This window comes from Parasteatoda tepidariorum, chromosome 7 (genome assembly GCF_982258835.1).
Source record: "Parasteatoda tepidariorum strain Cologne lab strain chromosome 7, Ptep-v5.0, whole genome shotgun sequence".
Classification (NCBI taxonomy): Eukaryota; Metazoa; Arthropoda; class Arachnida; order Araneae; family Theridiidae; genus Parasteatoda; species Parasteatoda tepidariorum.
This window is the reverse complement of record NC_141761.1, coordinates 94,672,712-94,691,805: the sequence shown is the minus strand read 5'-3', so window position 1 is coordinate 94,691,805 and position 19,094 is coordinate 94,672,712. Positions and strand designations below refer to the sequence as shown.

The 19,094-nt window shown below is 27.9% G+C and overlaps 1 protein-coding gene across 1 annotated transcript in view; it reads right to left on the bottom strand.

Annotated features, from left to right (window-relative positions):
• Nucleotides 1-19,094, bottom strand: part of LOC107441545 (agrin) — a 165,739-nt gene that overhangs the window by 92,459 nt on the left and 54,186 nt on the right. Inside the window, exon 4 of the mRNA XM_071183122.2 lies at nucleotides 8,154-8,366. Within this exon, the coding sequence (XP_071039223.2) occupies nucleotides 8,154-8,366 (213 nt within the window). The remainder of the gene's footprint in view (nucleotides 1-8,153; nucleotides 8,367-19,094) is intronic.

The window sequence follows — 19,094 nt, the reverse complement described above, 5'->3', positions numbered from 1 at the left end:
TATGCCATTATTTTCTTTTTATATATATATATATAAACAGCCGACCCAATTTTGGGGTTCACGACTACTAATGTTCAATTCCGTTGCCTTGTAATTTTGAACCCAATCCAGAAGACAAGGGAAAACTCCTGGATCTCAAGTATTGGGAGAAATTTGCCTTCGGGGAGGACTTTTTTGATAGAACTAGCCCACATTTGCGTTACACGGAGAGGAAGACCACGAGAACCTCCCACGGTTAACCTGATGACAAAGGGATTCTAATCCATTATCCGTCTACCACTGAGGATATTTCACGTCAGCACTATGGTCGATGCAAGCTGGATGCGGATTCGTATCTACAGCCATTGGTGAGATTCGAACCCGGTTCACCTTATTGGAAGTCAAACGCTTCATCCCCTGACCCAACGCGGCTCAAACATGCCATTATTATCAAAAGTACCAATAGGTAAAATGATCACTATTGAATAGTTTTTAAGTATAGTTTATATAATTTATCAATACATTCAGTCCCTGGCCAAATAATTAGACGCACTATAAGATTCTATGTAAAATCTTAATTGTCAGTTGATACTATACAGCTTTATTGTTTTTACGAGACTGAAACCGGTTTGCACTTGCTTACATTCGTGTATCAATTGGTTAACATTGTAATACAATATGCTAAAAATTACATTTATGTTTAAATATAAAAGTATTGTATATAAACTCGTGCAAAACATGTAATTATTAAAATACTACTGTATTTCTAATAATTTGGTCTAATTATTATAATATACATATAACACCTTATATAAAAAGATATTTTATATTTATATAATATATCAGCTAATTTCTCCAATAGTCGAATTTATATTATACACCCTTGTGCAAATTAATTGAAACAAACTTTTTTTTCGTGTTTTTTAAAGAAGATATTTTGGGGTTGTTTCGGTTACAATGGGGTTGGACCTTTGCAGCCTATTGACAGTATGATGCGTTCTGAGCAGTACATTACTATTCTGGGTAAAAAAAGTTGTTCCAGAGTTGAAGAAACCATACCTTGATGGAACAGGAATTTTTCAATAGCATTTAGCTCCTTGCCATACGTCCAAAATTGTCAAGAAATTCATGTCTGAGAATCAAATTGAGACATTGGAATGGCCAAGGAACTCTCCGGATATCAACCCAATTGAGAATCTCTGGGCCATATGCAAGAATCACCTATTAAATATGGACTGTAAAACTATGGAGAAGCTAATCACGGCGTTAATTCATGCGTGGTATAAGGACACAAATATTATAAATGACTGTAAAAAATTAGTGGAATCCATGCGAATCGTGTCCAAATGTTAATAAAGTGTCGTGGAGATCATATTATGAACTAAAACTTTTTGAATTTGTATAAAGTTAAATAAAATAGAATTTTCTCTTAGTTTTCTGAATTTATTGAGTTTGTTTCAATTAATTTGCACAAGGGTGTACATCGTCTAATTTAACCAATTGATACACGAACGTAAACAAGTGCAAACCGGTTTCAGTCGCGTAAAAGCAATAAAGCTGTATAGAGTATCACCTGATAATTAAGATTTTACATAGAATCTTAAAGCGCGTCTAATAATCAGGGATGAGATTAGCCAAAAGGCAAAAAAGCTGAATTTCCACGATAGTAAAATTTTACGCAAGCGCAACCCTTTAATAATAAATTCCTGACAGTTTAAGGTAATAAATAATGTGTTGACATACAATTGAGTACTAATCTATTATTATATAAATGATTACATTGATACTTAACATTTAGTGAAAATAAAAATTATCAATTGAAAAAATAAAGCTGGAAATTATATTTTTCCTCAGTTCACAAAAGAGACAATTATTACTTGAAAAACTACCTGGTTTAGCAAATTAAAACTACTGAGAATATACATTAATATTTCATTTCTTTTAATAAATACTGTTATGTGATTTATAGTAAATATATCAGTAATATTACTTTTTAAATTATACAGGGAAAAAAAACTTTAACAATGGACCGAATCATTATGTTCATATTATAGTCTAATCTAACTAGAGCCCTCTGAAACATATCAATAATAGTGAAGTAGAAATATATAGTAACTCCTTAACATACAAAAATTGCTATTTTAGTTTGAAAAATTACATGACAATCAGCAACTGTTAAGATAATTGTTTTTTATTTGATAAGAATTTTGCATTTTATAGCATAAATAACAGCAATTATAAATAAAATTTTGATGATGAGTTAATTAACTCTTTTTCCAAAAAAAAAAAAAAAAAAAATTAAATTAAATCCCTTTTTAAGTGATTGCTTTTGTTTGCTATATCTTTTATGTTTGCTATATTTAGTCGTTAGTCCATCTTCAAACATCTTGTGACAAATCATATTTTTTCTTCTTTGCAAGCACAGAATGTAGGTTTTGAATATATTCCCTTCCAGTTTCTCTGATGTTGTAACACTTACATATACTAATAGTCATTGTTAGAAAAACAGTCACCTTTATAGTAACATGAATATGAAACTAGATATACGATTTTGAAAATGAGAAAATACAAACTGGGATATTGAATTTTTAAAACGCATAAATACAAATCGTGATTCATAATTTTTAGATCGCATAAATACGAATCATGATGCGTAATCTTTAGATTGCATAAATAATTTTGCATAATTTTGGAAATATGATGCATAATTTTCAGAATGCGTGAATGCGAATCCCAATGCCTTATTTTAAAATCACGTATAAATACGAAAATCAATGTTTCATATTATAAACCGCATGAGCAAATCAAGACATTGAATTTTAAACTTGCGTGAATACGAATCGCTACATAGGTTTTTAAAAAGGCGTAAATACGAATCACAATATCGGATTTTCAAATCTCGCAAATAAGAATCGCAACGTACAATATTCAAATCGCGTGAATAAGAATCGCAGCAGGCAAGTATGAAAAGCTATGTTTGATATTAAAATCATGCGAATAAGAATCGAGATATTAGCAGATTCCAGGCTTGGGACCTCTAAAAGGCTTGTCAGAAGCAGCGTCGTTTGAACTACAAAAATCGGATCTATTTGGAGGGCGGGTAAAAAATTCGGAAAATCTTATCTGCTGCATGTAACAGGGGAGGAAATAGCTAAAATAAGTAAAAATGAGAAAGGATTGGTAGCTATGTAGTGTGAATTTTCCATTTCTCTTTGAAAATTGGTGAATTTTCTGAAAAAGCGGAATACTTATAAAAAAAAGTGAAATTTTTAGAAAATCTGAAGTTTTGATTAAAAAAAAGCTGAAATTCAAGAGATAAAAGCGAAAAAAGCGGAAATCCGCTAAAAAGCGGAAAAATCTCATCCCTGAATAATTTGGCCAGGGACTGTCACTGGAATATACACAGGAGTGATATTTCATTTTTAATTCATTACATCTAAACAAATATTAATACCTAATTACAAACATTAATAGTAATTTCTCTTTTAAATATTTTAAGCAGTTATTAAATTTAATCAGTCATTGAAAATAATGTTAGGACGACAAAAAAAAATTTCGAAATTGTTTGTCAAGAAATTTGTACGTATTGTATTTAGAACAAAAATGATAGATTTCAAGTTATGAATCTTATCTCTTTTACACAAATCTGTATAAAAAATGCAAATTAATATATAAAAATGACTTTATTGATTATTTAGTTTAAATTTCAAAATGATAAAGTATATTTATATTTATGCAAATTGTTTAAGGTTGGGAACACGTTCATAAAAATTTATTTAAGAAAAATTTCTATTTTGAATGCATACATTGGCCAATAGCATAGATTATACCAGATTAAGGGCATGATTAAAAGTGTACCACAATGAAGATGTTAAACAAATTTGAAAGAAAATTTTTTCTTTTTCCAGAGGGCGGTGAAGAAATTTTGTTTCGCTGCCGGTGATTCAAAACTAGAAAGACTGAAACTTAGTATATACCTATATAGCCCAAAAGCAGTCACAATGATTGGATTGTGAAAAAATAACTGATGTGTAAAGCAATTTGTTTAAAATTAACTTTTAATATTTTTTTAAATATTATTTACAATTACATAACAAGTTATTAGCAAATATCAGCAATAAAAAAATATATTCATAATATATAAAAAATACATTACATTTTCTTGCTACATTTTTTGTTATCATTTATTTTTAAAATAAAATGTTCAAAATTAAAAAAAAAGTATCTTAAAAAGAAATGATTTTTAAAATTCTTATTCTGAAAAAGACAGCAGAGATAAAAAGTATGGTCAAATCTACAAGCAGAATACGGTAAATGGAAGAAGAATACGGTACTCCATGGGAACATCAAAATTGTCATCAATTTCTACCAAATTGCTCAGATAAGGATTTTGATAAAATTAACAAGAAAATATGGTTTTATAATATGTAATAAAATTATGTAAATCTAGTAATTTTATTATGATACTTTAAAGCATGGCGTAGAAGCCATTTATTCGGTTTAATTTACTTTTCAGTTCTCTATTTTTTACTAAATGTGTGGTAATAAGAACTATAATTTTGAAAACCAGAATTTCTTGCAAATCGTTACCATATGAACGAAAAAATTACCAAATGATTCGCTTAAACACTGTATATTTTCGTTTTTAATACTAAAATTATCATTTTTTCTTTTATCGGAAATGCCATTGCTATGCAGTACGGCAATTTTAACAGGATTTTTTTCACACTAACATCAGACATCAAATTTTTAATCAGAAAAGCATTTGTTGAAAGAAAAAGTAAATATTTATAAACCCAAAAAAACTAGAGATTATTAAGTTAAAAAATCTTGCACGTTTTTTTTCGTTTGTTTTCTTTCTTTTTAAACAAACTTCAAAGCAATTACATTCATTTAAGCATTCAATTATTTACCCAAATAAATACCATTATAAACTAAGTAATTTTTAATGCATCGAATTTGTCTTATTATAAACAGATTTAACTCGCTATCTATTGCTTAGAATTTTTTTTAATTCAAAGTAAATGTTAGTAAATTATCTTAAAAGCAAATGCTATTCCTATTTCAAAAAATAATAAATTTTTAATAGAAAATCAGGTGAAAGATTAATATGTATGAAATACCATTGCCTCAAATTAAATCTGTTTAAAAAAATAATTTAAAAATTTGTAATAAAGTTTAACAATCAATTAAAAGATTAATGTACTTCTTTCTCATTCTTGAAAATCTTTTGAAGTATTTGTATTATTTATAGCATAATTAAAGTTTTCTAAGCAAACTTTAATTCTTTCTATAAACTATAATAAATACTATAATACAGCATACAACTATCATAAAGCATTTTAGTATTTTTCATAAAAATAAATAAATAAATAAAGCTTCTATTTCTGTTGGTATTCATTTCTAAAGTTATTTTAAAATATCTTTAGCACAAAGACGGTCCTTTTATATAAAAAAATGTGATCTAATATCACAAATGAAAATAAGATGGGATTTTGACTAGAAAAATACGACTTGAAGTCAAAAATGTGACTTTTATTTAAGAAATGCACTTTTAACTAGAAAAATGCCTTTTTCTTTTATGAACGGTTGAACTTTTATTTCAACATAGTGAGATTGGTAATAAATGTAAATTTGGTTGCTAAAATGTGGTCTTGGCTGACAAAATGTCATTTAGATATAAAAATTGTAATTTATTTGGTAGGAAAAATGTTATCTAGGTTACAAAAATGTGGTTTTGACTGACAAAATGTCATTTAGATATAAAAATAGTAATTTTGGTTAAAAATTGTTATCTAGGTTACGAAATGGACTTTTGAACATACCATGGTGATTTTGAACGCAATAATGTGATTTTTATCATGATTATGTAACTTTAACCAATGACGTAGCTTTGATCAAAATACTGTAGTTATTTCTATCAAATTCAAGGAGTTTTTATCAAACTGCAATAGTTTCAGAGATACAGTCAGTGATTTTGCTGAAAACAAAGATTTTTTTTATCCAATAATGAGATACGTAATACAAAAAATTATTTTTAATTCATATTACTTCGATTTTTATATTGAAGCAATAATATTACTTTGATCACAATAATATATTTATCATCAGTAAAAATTTCTAAGTCTTTTTTTTATTTATTAGTGATAAACAGTATTTCCTTTTATTGTAAATATTTTCTTTGCAATATTGTTATTAATCCTATTTTAATATTTTTACCGATAAAAAAAGTGTTTTTTCTTTTCATTGTTCATCAGTTTTAAAAACCCATTTATTAACTCGAATTCTCGATGAACAGTTTTTATTGTTTTTTACATTTTTCAACCAATAAAATAATTAAAACAGAATGAAAGCAAAGTTAATTAAGTGTCTGTTATCAAAGCATCAAATTCTTCTTAGTCGCTTGTCATTAGTTGAAAACTTAGAAAGTTAATTGGATTTTTAAAAATATTCTAAAAGCTCTAGCTTTTTACAATAAATTTATTTAACTGCAATTGAGAATATGTATATTCAAATTTAACGAACATTAAAAACTGAATAAATTATACCTATTAGAAATTTATTATTAGGAATTTAGAAACTTGCATTCATTAACAGAGACTTCCAAAATTTTATGGATGCAAATAAAATTTAAAGAGCATCAGAAAATTAGAAAATTAAGTTAGCACGAGAAAATTAAGAAAAAACAAAAAAATAATTTTGAAAAAACTCTCAAAACTTAATAATAATAATTTTGAAAAACGTTAAATACCATTAAAGTTTTGTAAAACACAATTGTTCGTGTGAATAGAATTTTTCGAATTTAAATCGAATTTAATTTTTTGAATTAAGAATTTTTCGTTCAAAGAAATTGCAAAATTGTTTCTTATTCGATCAATTATTATTAATTCGATCAATTACAAGATAGGGACGCATTCGTAAAATTTATGTTTTAATTTATGCTATAATTTACATCTTGTAAAATTAAAATTTGTTCATAAATGATAAAATAGATTTTTTTTTGAAACAAAAGGAAATTCTTTTTCCATAGATATTTGACATTTAAATAATATGAAACTAATTTTAAAAAAATATTTAACATTTTATAAATTCTTTAAAAACTATTCGTCAGAATTGTCTCCTTTAGGCGTAACAAATGTATTAGTTATTTAAGTATATCATAAAATCCAATTTTGTTTTTAAACTCGAAATTTTAAGCGTTTTGACACATTCTTACAGTAATCCCTTCAATTTTGACAAGTTTCAATACACCAAATATTATTTTATTGATGATACTACTTCTTCTACTTCTATTATTGATTTTATTATTGATTATGTCTTTAGCTTTGTCTTTACTTATTGATGATGCGAATTTTTTTTGACTGTAATACTTTTTTAATTAATTACTAGAATTTATAGAAATTTCATTATAATACAAATGCATATAATATCATCTGAAATTTACTTTTACTTCTTCAAACCATTTAAGAAAATAAAATGTAAAAAATATATTTCTTTACGAAATTATTTTAATAACCTATTTTCTTGTTAAAAGAAATTAAAATTTGGAAGAAAATGAGCGTAATCATAGCTGCGATAAATGCACATACAAACGTTAAACTTTTTTTCTTTGTTATCCACTTTTCGTGACTCATATACAATCATTTTCGCCCACTAAAACTAAGTATGAAGACAATTTAAATAATATTAATACATTGTTCCAAAAGATTTAATTAAGTTATTTAATTGCAAGGAATACATCTTAACAACAATATTTGCCTTAACATTTAAATAAAATAATTTAAGCCTTTTGTATCATTCCCTAAGAACCCTAAGAAACCCTAAGAACCCGGAAACTCTAAGAAACCTATCACCACAATACCTAGGTATTCAAATATTCAAACAAATTTTAAAGCAGGAAAAAAATAATAAAATAGAATATATGTGTGTCTGTAAGACAGCACTTCTTCAGGGGACGCACAGTCTACAAACTGTCTACAAGCCCACAGGAGCCTTTCTGTTGTCAACCTAGGTTCATATTGATACCTAGGTTCATACATTAGTACAATAAATCCCTATTATCATAGTACTTATTACCTCAGTTAACTAAGCATCAATATCACCAATAATAGCCTGATAATTTATTTACGGCCCTCGTAAACACAGTCGTACCAAAATAAATGAATTATACATACTGCAAAGTCCTGTATATGCTACATCAATGACTGATTTTTGAGCACATCCTGCTTGCTTTAGTTTGCACACATTTGTATAAGATACTCCATCAGTTCCACAGACGGGTTCATATTCTTCATTGCAATCTGGGCATTCGCAAATTGCATAGCCACCTTTCACTACGCAAATAGCACCAAAATAGCAAGGATAATTGTGGCAAGGACCACGTTCACCTGCAAAGAATCAATCTGTAAATTAATTATAAGTGCCTTATATGCTATTAATTGAACAAAAATATACCAAAATAGCAATGATAATTGTGGCAAGCGCCAAGTTCATCTGCAAGGAAACACTCAGCTAATTAATTATAAGATTTAAATGTCGCTAATTGAGCCTAAATATATAAAAAAAAACATAATTGTGGCAAGAATCACGTTAACTGACAAAGAAGTAATCAGTTAATCTATTATAAGCCTCAACCGCTGAGAATTGAACCAAAATATACCGAAAGAGCAAGGATAATTGTGGTAAGAACCACATTCACCTACAAAAAAGAAACCAGTTAATTAATTATAAGTCTTAAATGTTGTTACTTGACCAAACTTCTGTTGCATTCATCTTTTCTTTCCATTAATTTGTATTTTAAAGTTGTTTTTTTTTAGAAGAAATCCTTCTTCAGTTTTCTAAAAATAATAAAAGCAATTTTCTTTTTTTATACAATTCCTACTTGTTTAGTTCAACTTTGAATTTTTAAAAACATCCTTTATAAGAATATAACCTGATTTCTTTATTTTGTTAAACATATGTTCTGTGTTTAAATATGGATGATAAATATTATCCTTCACCATAAACTTGAATTTGTACCTGATTCAATTTCAACTAATTTAGCTGGGATTTCTAATTTTTAGAAACAGTCAATATCTAATGAAACAATCTGTATAATATATTTTCCTATTTATTTATTTGGTTAAAATGATGCTCTGTGTTCAAACAGGAATGATAAATATGATCTTTCACCATGAACTTGAATTTGTACCTGGTTCAACCTCAACTAATTTAGCTAACAACTTTGAATATTAAGAAATAGTCAGTATCCGATAAAATAGTCTTTATAAGTATATATTCTTATTTCTTTTTTTTGGTAAAATAGATGTTCTGTCTTTATACATGGACAATAAATATTATCCTTCACTATAGACTTGAATTTTTACTTGGATCAACTTCAACTAATTCAGCTTCAGTTTTGAATTTTTAAAATTAGTCAATACCCGATATAACAATCTTTAAAACCATATTTTCTTATTTCTTTATTTTGCTAAAAAATGTTTTATCTTTAAATATTGATTATAATTATTATTCCTTAACATGAACTTTTCGATCTGGATCACTTTTTAAAAAAATTAAATACCCCTTTCAAAATGTTCAAAGCTTGCTTCGATAAATTTGGTGCCGAGACAAAGATTGTTTTCAATTGTCCTTGAACGTAAATAATAAGTATTTCATCATCAGGAATTTCAATTTCTACAAAGAATTTTCTTTTCAAGAGTTAAATACTTACTGCTTCCAAATTGCACTAAGTTTACTTTTATAAATTAGGTGCTGTGACCGTGATCAGTGGTCGAAAGTAGCACGCTACAAGTAGCGAAACTACTGTAGTTGCTACTTTTTTCGTAGCTTGTAGTATAGCGTGTTACTTTTTCTTTTAAAAAAAAGTAATGTAGTGAGTGGTGCGATACAAGAAAACAGTAGTTTGTAGTGATTTCTGGCAACTACTTTTAACGTTAGTTAAGTAAAGAAATAAGATTTAAACACAGCTAATTTTTCGAATGTCATTGATACAATCCTTCGCGGGAAGAATTGTAATGAAACTAATCAGAATGCCTTTGTGGCTAAGCAATAAGAATTACGTATTAATAATATTAATTGAACTAGCCGATACGGATATTAGCTAATTTATTGCCTCAGCAAATGCTAATTTATTTACTCACGAAAACAACGACGACGTTATTTCAGTGTAGTTATTTTCTTTATTAATTTCGGTGTGCTTTATTTCTTTAAGTTAATAAAAGAGCGTTATACACAAGGTTGGCAAGTTTCTGCCGAGGTGGTTAAAACCACTGGTAGAAACCGGTTAGAACTGGCATGGCAGAAACCCTTTTCTGCCACATTTGTGGCAAAAATTCAGAAAATGACATAAAAGTACTGAGATTGACATACAATGGATAATTCATAAAAAAAAACAATTAAATGTTAAACAAAGTACAATTTATTTTAAAAATTATCACCATTCAAAATCAAATATTTCATTGTTTGCACTCTGCGTTAATCTATAACAAAAGACAAGTTTTGATACAGTTTCTAAACAATTTCTCAATTTGCTCTGCACAAACGAGAAATTTGAGAAGATTCTCTCAAATCCAGCAGAACTAGCAGGCATTGCCATCAAGAAACAAGCAAGATTTGTGAAACTTTCATCTATTGCATTTTTTTTTAAACTGGACCACCATGTAGCAGCTGGGGTAGTTGTCAAAACTTGACTTGAAAAATAAACTTCAGGAAATGGGGCCGATTTGTTTTGCAAAACAATGACATAAGGTACGTCTGACATAAGGTAAAATCTGGGTTAATATTGGCGAGTAAAATTCTGGCACTTTCTTCTTGAGCACATGATAATTTCAATCCCAATGCAGCATATAAGTTAGCAAATGATAATCAGTAACTGCCTGTTTAAATCTGTATGTCACTTCTTTTTTATAAACAGCCATAAGATTCTCTTTACTTAATTCATTTTTCAGTTTACTTAAACAAAATGCCATAAAGCAATTACTAGAACTAATATAGACTTTTTTTTAGTTTCTGCCAGTTTTTGTCGGTTTTTACCGGTTATAACCACTTTCTGCCACTGGCATGGTAAAAAGCAGTTTCTGTCGGTAAAAAGGCAACGCTGATTATACACATGCGAATTTTCAATTATTGATTATTTTCTAGCATTTCTTAAACTGATTATTCGCTGTCGAGAAAGACATAAAAAGTAAAGTTTAAAAGAACGAAATCGTAAGAAATGGTTTAGAATAACAAATTGGCTCATGTAAACATGAATAAATATTTTTTAAACTATCCCTTATGTTTAAATAAGCTAAATTTTTATTCCAAAATCGTTCTGAACATGGATGTAAATGAGATTTTCCAGCAAAATTCGTCTCCTAAAAGTAGTGACTACATTTCAAAAGTAGTTTGTAGTCACTACATTTAAAAAAATAGTTGTTGTAGCTTTAGTTAACTACATTTGTAATAAAGTAGCTGTAGTTAACTGCAAAAATAATGTAGTTTTTCCAACCACTGACTGGGATTATTATTCTTCAATTGTGTTTAAACATGAATGACAAATATTCGATCATCGAAAACGTGAATTTCAATATAAATCTTTCTTCATAAAAACTAAATACTATTTTCAAACTGAGCGAATGTTGGCACCACGATTGTGTTTAATTGCTCGTATTTTTAAGAGGGTTTTATAAATATCTGGTTTAATATATGCGTTTTATGAATTTTAATTAGCAATAATATTTTACTTTATGCAAGAACTTTATATGGTTTGTCTATTCTGTAGCATTAGCAACGATAGTTTTACTTTATACAAAAACTCCATATACTATGCCTATTCTGCAGCATTAGCAACAATAGTTTTACGTTATGCAAAAACTTTATTCTATTCTGTAGCATAAGCAACAATACCTTTGCTTTTAAAAATCTTTATATAGTATGTCTATTCTGTAGCAATAGAAGTAAAACACCAAATCAACTCGCATAAGAATAACTTGGGTGCCTACAAAAAAAGTGTGTTAATATATCCAAGATATCTTCGTATACTGTGTAATCTATCACAAGAATTCACAAGGGATTTGTTATAGATCTTTAATCTCACAAAGAAATACAATGCAATTCCCAAATGTTTTTCAACATTTAGGGAATACAAAATGAATAAATGAAATGGATGCTTTTATTGTATCACAAAAATAAATAAAATAAGTTTTCAAATCTGCAATCATAATATATTTGTAACATTTTATAAATAGACCATTAAATATAGTTATTGTAATGTTAGATTTTATACTCGATTGTTGCCAGTTCTAATTGTTGATCCAATTCTAATTCTAATCTTATTTAAAACTGCCAAATATAATTACTATAATGTTTTCCTCCAATCAATTACTACTTATTTAAGTTTGGGACCGTTAATGAATGATGTCACAATCTTTTCAATAATTTTGACCCCTCCTCCCCTTTGTCACAAAGTGTTACCCCTTACGTACCCTTACCCCCTCTTGTCATATGTCACGCTGTATGACATAAATATATACTCGCAGTTCAGAAGAAAAAAACACCACCTTATAGATAATATTTAAAATTTTGTTTGAAATTTCGACTGTATGTTTAACTGATATAAGTGAGCATAACAAATATAATTACTATTTTAGTAATTACTATTAATTATTTTAATAATTACTATATTTGTAAACTTGTTTTGCTAAAAAAATATTAAGTTTGCTGATTTTTTAAAACTTTCATTCTAACCAAAATATAGGATGTCACGCACTTCCCTTGTCACAAACTGTCACTGTATCACAAACTCCCCTCCTCGTCAAGAGCGACACCATTTATAAATAGCCCCTTATTCCATACTGCGGAAAAAAGTACGGTCAAAACTACCAGAATACGGTTAAATTTACCATGTTCCTGGCTCTATGGGAGCACCAAGAAGTTTAGGAATTTTTATCGAAGCGCATTGATAATAATTTTGATATAATAAATATGCTTTTATAATATGTGATAAGTTTAGTAAATGTGATAACATTTAGTAATTTTATCATTGGAGCATAATATAGAAATATGGAATAAAAACAATTTATTTTTCAAAAGTTACTTTTTTGTTTTTTTACTCAATGCGTGGAAATAAGAACTATAATTTCAAAATCCAGAATTTTTGGTAAACCGTTACCATATGAGAGAAAAAAATACCAAATGAATTGTTTAATTACCGTTTATTATGGATTTTAGTACCATAAATGTTATTACCATACAGTACGACTCCGAGAGATCTTCTCTAAAGTTGATTAAATATAGTCACTAAATTTATAAATTTTGTACTCAATTATTGTTTATTATAATTTATGTTATTCCAATATTTTTAAAAATCAACTGAACACAGTTATTGTAATGTTAGATTTCGTAATTAGTACGGGCTAATTTGAATTTGAGTCGATATCGTTAAAAATTAACAGCAATGAATGAGTGTAGCATTATTGTGAATGAACTTCAACAGTTAAATTTAACTGAAACATCTACTATTGCTGCAAGAAATAAAAATTAAAATTTAATTAAAAAAATAAAGTAAAAAAGCATGCGTAAGGCCTTTAATTAATGATTTTAGCCAGAATGGATCAAAGGGGCTTTCAAAATCAAAATGTTATTTCTCCCGCCTTCTACTTTAGAGATTCGTTACGCGTTATACTTACCTCAATTCAATAATTTCAAGTTAAAACTTATTCCAAACACAAGCATTGCTTAAAAAAATTCAAAATTGTCAAGGAACTTACATTCATAAATATTATTTTTTTTAAAATATCATCAACGATAAACTGTTTCAAAATTTATTTTTCAACTGCTTAACACAAAGTCATAAATTATTAAAATAGGTTACGTTGTTCACGTGGAGAGTTAATGATGTTTTTATCGGATCAATTTTTTACCGATCGAAATATCCGCCGTGAAGTTATGAACTCGAGATGAATGTTATCTTTATTAGAAATTAAAATGAATTATGAGCTTATAATCAATACTAAATGATCCGTGATTCCTTAATGCATTATTCAAATTTTTATCAAAATGATGGTGTTACATTAAGATCTATTCTATTCATTCTATTTTTATTGTTAGCAATTACATTTTAAGCAATGGTTCAGTTGTCTATTTTTTTAGATGCGGTATGTCAGTCGAGACGTGATTATTTTTAATTATGAGTATTCTGTTGAATATTTTTACTGTTACAAGAATTTCATAGTATGTTTTAAAATGCTCGATTATGTGTCAAATTAAAATTCCTTCTACGATGTAAAAATTCTTTTGTATCCTATGTTCTAAAATGCTCAATTATCTGTCGAATTAAAATTCTTTCTACGTTGTAAAATATTTTTTTGTATCCTATGCCATTTTTTTTTGTATCCTATTTTTTGTCTCTGTCAAATTAAAATTCTTTCTGCGCTCTAAATTATTTTTTTGGATCCTATTCCCCAAAAATGCTCTATTATCTGTCAAATTAAAGATCCCTCGACGTTGTAAAATTTTTTTGTATCCTATGCTCTAAAATGCTCTATTATCTGAAATGCTCCTAACATGCTCTTTATTCTAAAAATGCTCTTTGTCAAATTAAATTCCTTTCTACGATGTAAAAATTCTTTTCTATCCTATGCTTTAAAATGCTCAATTATCTGTCGAATTAAAAATCTTTCTACGTTGTAAAAATTTTTTTGTATCCTATGCTATTTTTTTTGTATCCTATTTTTTTGTTTCTGTCAAATTAAAATTCTTTCTACGCTCTAAATTATTTTTTTGGATCCTATTCCCCAAAAATGCTCTATTATCTGTCAAATTAAAGATCCCTCGACGTTGTAAAATTTTTTGTATCCTATGCTGTAAAATGCTCTATTATCTGTCAAATTAAAATTCTTTCAACGTTGTAAATTTTTTTTGTATCCTATACCAGAAAATGCTCCATTATCGTGTCAAATTAAAATTCTTTCTACGATATAAAAATTCTTTTGTATCCTATTCTCTAAAATACTCTATTATTTGACAAAATAAAACTCTTTCTACGTCGTAAAAATGCTTTTATGTCCTATGCTCTTAAATCTGCTATTATCTGTCAAATTAAAATTCTTTCTACGTTGTAAAACTTTCTTTGCATCCTATGTTCTAAAATGCTCTATTATTCTTTCAGACTATTAAATGATGCCCCATTATCTGTCAAATTACTACTGTTTCGAATTAAAGTAAGTGTATAATAATAAAAATTTCTAGCGTGATTTTGTTTTGAGGAGTAGAATTTTAAGTCATACTGGGCTAGTCCATGGTAACTTACGTTACATTCACAGAAACTTTATTGCACTGAGAGCTTAGAAGCAAACAAATAATACTAATATACAATCTAAAATAAAGTGATTTCTTAAAATTACAATCAAAACCAAAAGGAACCTAATTAGAATAATTAATATTTTTCAATTTAAGTAGAGTAAAAATCTAAAACTAGTGTGGTAACTTACGTTACTGAAAAAGGAATGGCATAAATTTGCAATATGCTTGAAGGCAAAATTCTGTTCTTATACAAATGTTAATTGATTAAGATTATATGTATCATTTTACTGACAAGTTTAAATATTTATTATGCCTAGATTTAAGATTTTATTTCAAAAGTTAAATTAAATATGATTTTTTAAATGGGTAACTTACGTTACAGTAACTTACGTTACGAACTTCCCTTTGCATCAAATTTTTACTCCAATAATGTACAAATGTAAATTAACATATTTAAACAGTATAGTGCAAGGGAGAAAAAGTGTACATGAAGTAAACTCAAAAAACTTTTGATTTACACACTTAATTCAGACATTACTATGCACACTTATAATGTCCTCTGTTATTAACTAGTATAGGGACTACACAGATTAACTTTTTCTGACGCTTCTTATTATCTTCTGGTGTGATTTCTACCATATTTATTTTTGTTCAATGCTCTTGTGTTCAATGCCCAAACTCAGAGACATTGATGGCAATATGTTTTCTTTTCAATACGACATTTCTTACACTTCCACTACACGACTTTTCTTACACTTTAATAGATCCACCTGTCCCATCAACAGGACTCTTGCCGTGTAACGTGGCAAAATAATTCCACATCAATATTTTTCCATGATGAATCTCAAAAACAGGTAAGACCGGAGTTATATATCGATTCTTGAACTGACTCCTTGGCCCATCTGACCAGATGTGAACATTTTTGATATCCACCGGCACACATTCTCCAGACCAGCACTCATCTGTTTTTTCTGAACATAAAAATAATTTTCTGAAGAATTGCGTAAGATGGAACATTATGGAATTTTCTGAAGGTTTCAGCAGCTTATCCGAAGTTTTCGTGATGCTTACAAAGACAAACATTTCTAGGAGGTTTGTTACTAAGCAAGACATGCTTTGGACGGAGCTCAAAGGACTTAGTTTTCCAATTTTGCATTCTCGATTTTTTTTCCCATAAACATTTGGTACATTTCTCGAACTGAATGAAGAAGATAACGTGCTTGTACTTTCTTCTTGCCACCATTAGCTTGTAGAGAGATTTCATCCAACTTTGAAAACATATGAATGCCAACACCCAATAAAATGATTTAATGCAAAGATTTTCAATAAAATTAATATCCTAAGGCAGTGTTAATTTATTTAAACTTTGTTCTTGTAACTGGATACATCTTATTTAGTTTATATGCCAATTTTCAAAAGAAATGAACTCATTTCACATTGGTAACTTACATTACATGCAAGTCAGTAACTTACGTTACATGTATTGAATAGTGCACAAAACAATAAATGAATAATATTTGAAAGCAAAACTATTGCTACTTAATTAGTGCTAGCCTCTAAATAGAAAAAATAATATTCTTACTTTTGTATCACATGTTTTTTTTTACACATAAAAACTTTTCCTAGTTTTTGGTAACTTACGTTACAGGCATTAATGTTTAGTTGAAATTTATATAATTAAGTGAATTTAACAACAAAAAGTTATTTTAACACTGCACAATACTTCTACTAAGTGTAATAAACAATATTTATTCTTTGGAACATTTTGAAAGGAAGATAATGTTAACTTACTGATTTTCAGAATCTGACCATGTTCTTCACCCAAATCAGAACAAGCAAATGCCAATGTTCAATGGGGTACCAACACTAAAAAACTGAATTCTCAAAATTTTTTTTTATAAATTATCAAACTTCAAACCTTTCTAATTCAGAAAAATCCAAAATAATAACATTATTCTTATTTGAATTTTCTTATGCTTTTCCCCTTTTTCATGGAATCGCCCTACTCATATTGTTAAACACTTTTGCGGTTTCTAAAATTTCTGAGTTTGAAGTACTGTTTATCAAATGAAGATTGCTTCATATTCCTTTTTTTTTAAGTGTATAACTGCAATTTCCATCACGCGTAACTTTTACGGTACATTTTAAAATTATGCTCATACTGTTGAACATTTTTACTGTTCAAAAAGTTTTATCGTAAGCTTTATTATAGCCAAATTTTAATCTACGAATTGAAATTGAATTGTATTTTTAAAAAACTCTTTAAAAAAAGGTAAAATACAAAGAATTTAAAAATATTCATCTTAGATTTACTTCTATTTCCGATTTCCTTAGTATACACTATACACTATCTAATAACAATTTTCAAACATACGAAGTATAAAAATGTTATAAAAAAATCATAACTTTATATTTTCACAGATTACTGATTTTTATCTAAGTTTCCCTCATACATAATAAAGTTAAATTTATGGCTTATGATTATTTTTTAAAATTTTATTTGCATTTTATAAAAATAAATTTCCATCTTATTTACTTTCTTTTGAATTGCTTCAATTTTGTTAAGCTATATAAAGATTCGAGCGTCGAAATGAATTCGCTTAATTTAATGTTTATAGAAAAGAAAAACATATTTTTCCCTGGGGGGAAAAAACTGAAATAAAATATATATATATATATATATCCCGAACTCTGAAATAAATGCGTTTCCTTTAAAATTATTTTTAAAGAACCTAAACCTAAAATTTATCTAGATAAACAAACACTATTTTTCAAATTGCCATTATTTTAGATGGCATTTTAGTTTAGGTTTCATGCGAATTGGATTTGAACGGATTTACATTTCAATAAAAATATTTATTATTTGGAAGAGGATTTGTAAAAGGACGCTCTGACAAATAGAAATAGTATTTCAGAATTTTCAAAAACTTTGTTTTTGTTAACAGTGTTTTAAGCAATAAAAGAGGCGATTTTTCATTTATTTCTAACAGTAATTTTGATTAAATCAAATGATTTGCCTTTGCGTTTTGATTTCGATAACCAACTTACTAAAACGAATATTATGATATTTCCCCATTGTTTATTAAGATTGGTTTTATAAAAAAGGCACTGTCAAAAACTTATTTAAAAAATTAATTATTAAATTATATATAACATTTGTAATTGATTTAACACACGTATAATGATATATTTTCCATTGTTTCTTAAGATTTTATTTTATATAATTTTATTTTATAACCGTCGTTGAACAGCCGACCCAATCTTATGGGTTTTTGACTACTAATGTTCAATTCCGTAGCCTTGTAATTTTGAATCCAATTCAGAAGACAAGGAAACTCCTGGATCGTGGAGGACTTTCTGATGGAGCTAACCCGCATTTGCGTTACATGGAGAGGAAGATCACGAGAACCTTCCACGGTTACCCTGACGGCAAGGGGACTCTAACCCATAAACCGTTTACCACTGAGGATATTTCACGTCAGCACTGTGGTCGGTGCAAGCCGGATGCGGAATTCATATCGACAGGGATTCGTACCCGGTTCGCCTAATTGGAAGGTGAACGCTCTATCCCCTGAGCCATCGCTCTTCTGTTTATTAAGATTGGATTTATAAGAAGCGCTGACAAAAATCTCATTTTAAACATTAATTATTGATTTATCTACAACATTAGCGATTTAATTCACACACGTATAATGTTATTTTCTTCACTGTTTATTAAGATTGGTTTTGCAAAAACGCTGTCAAAAACCTATTTTAAAAAGCAATTATTAAATTATATATAACATTAGCGCTTGATTTCACACACGTATAATGATATTTTCTTCACTGTT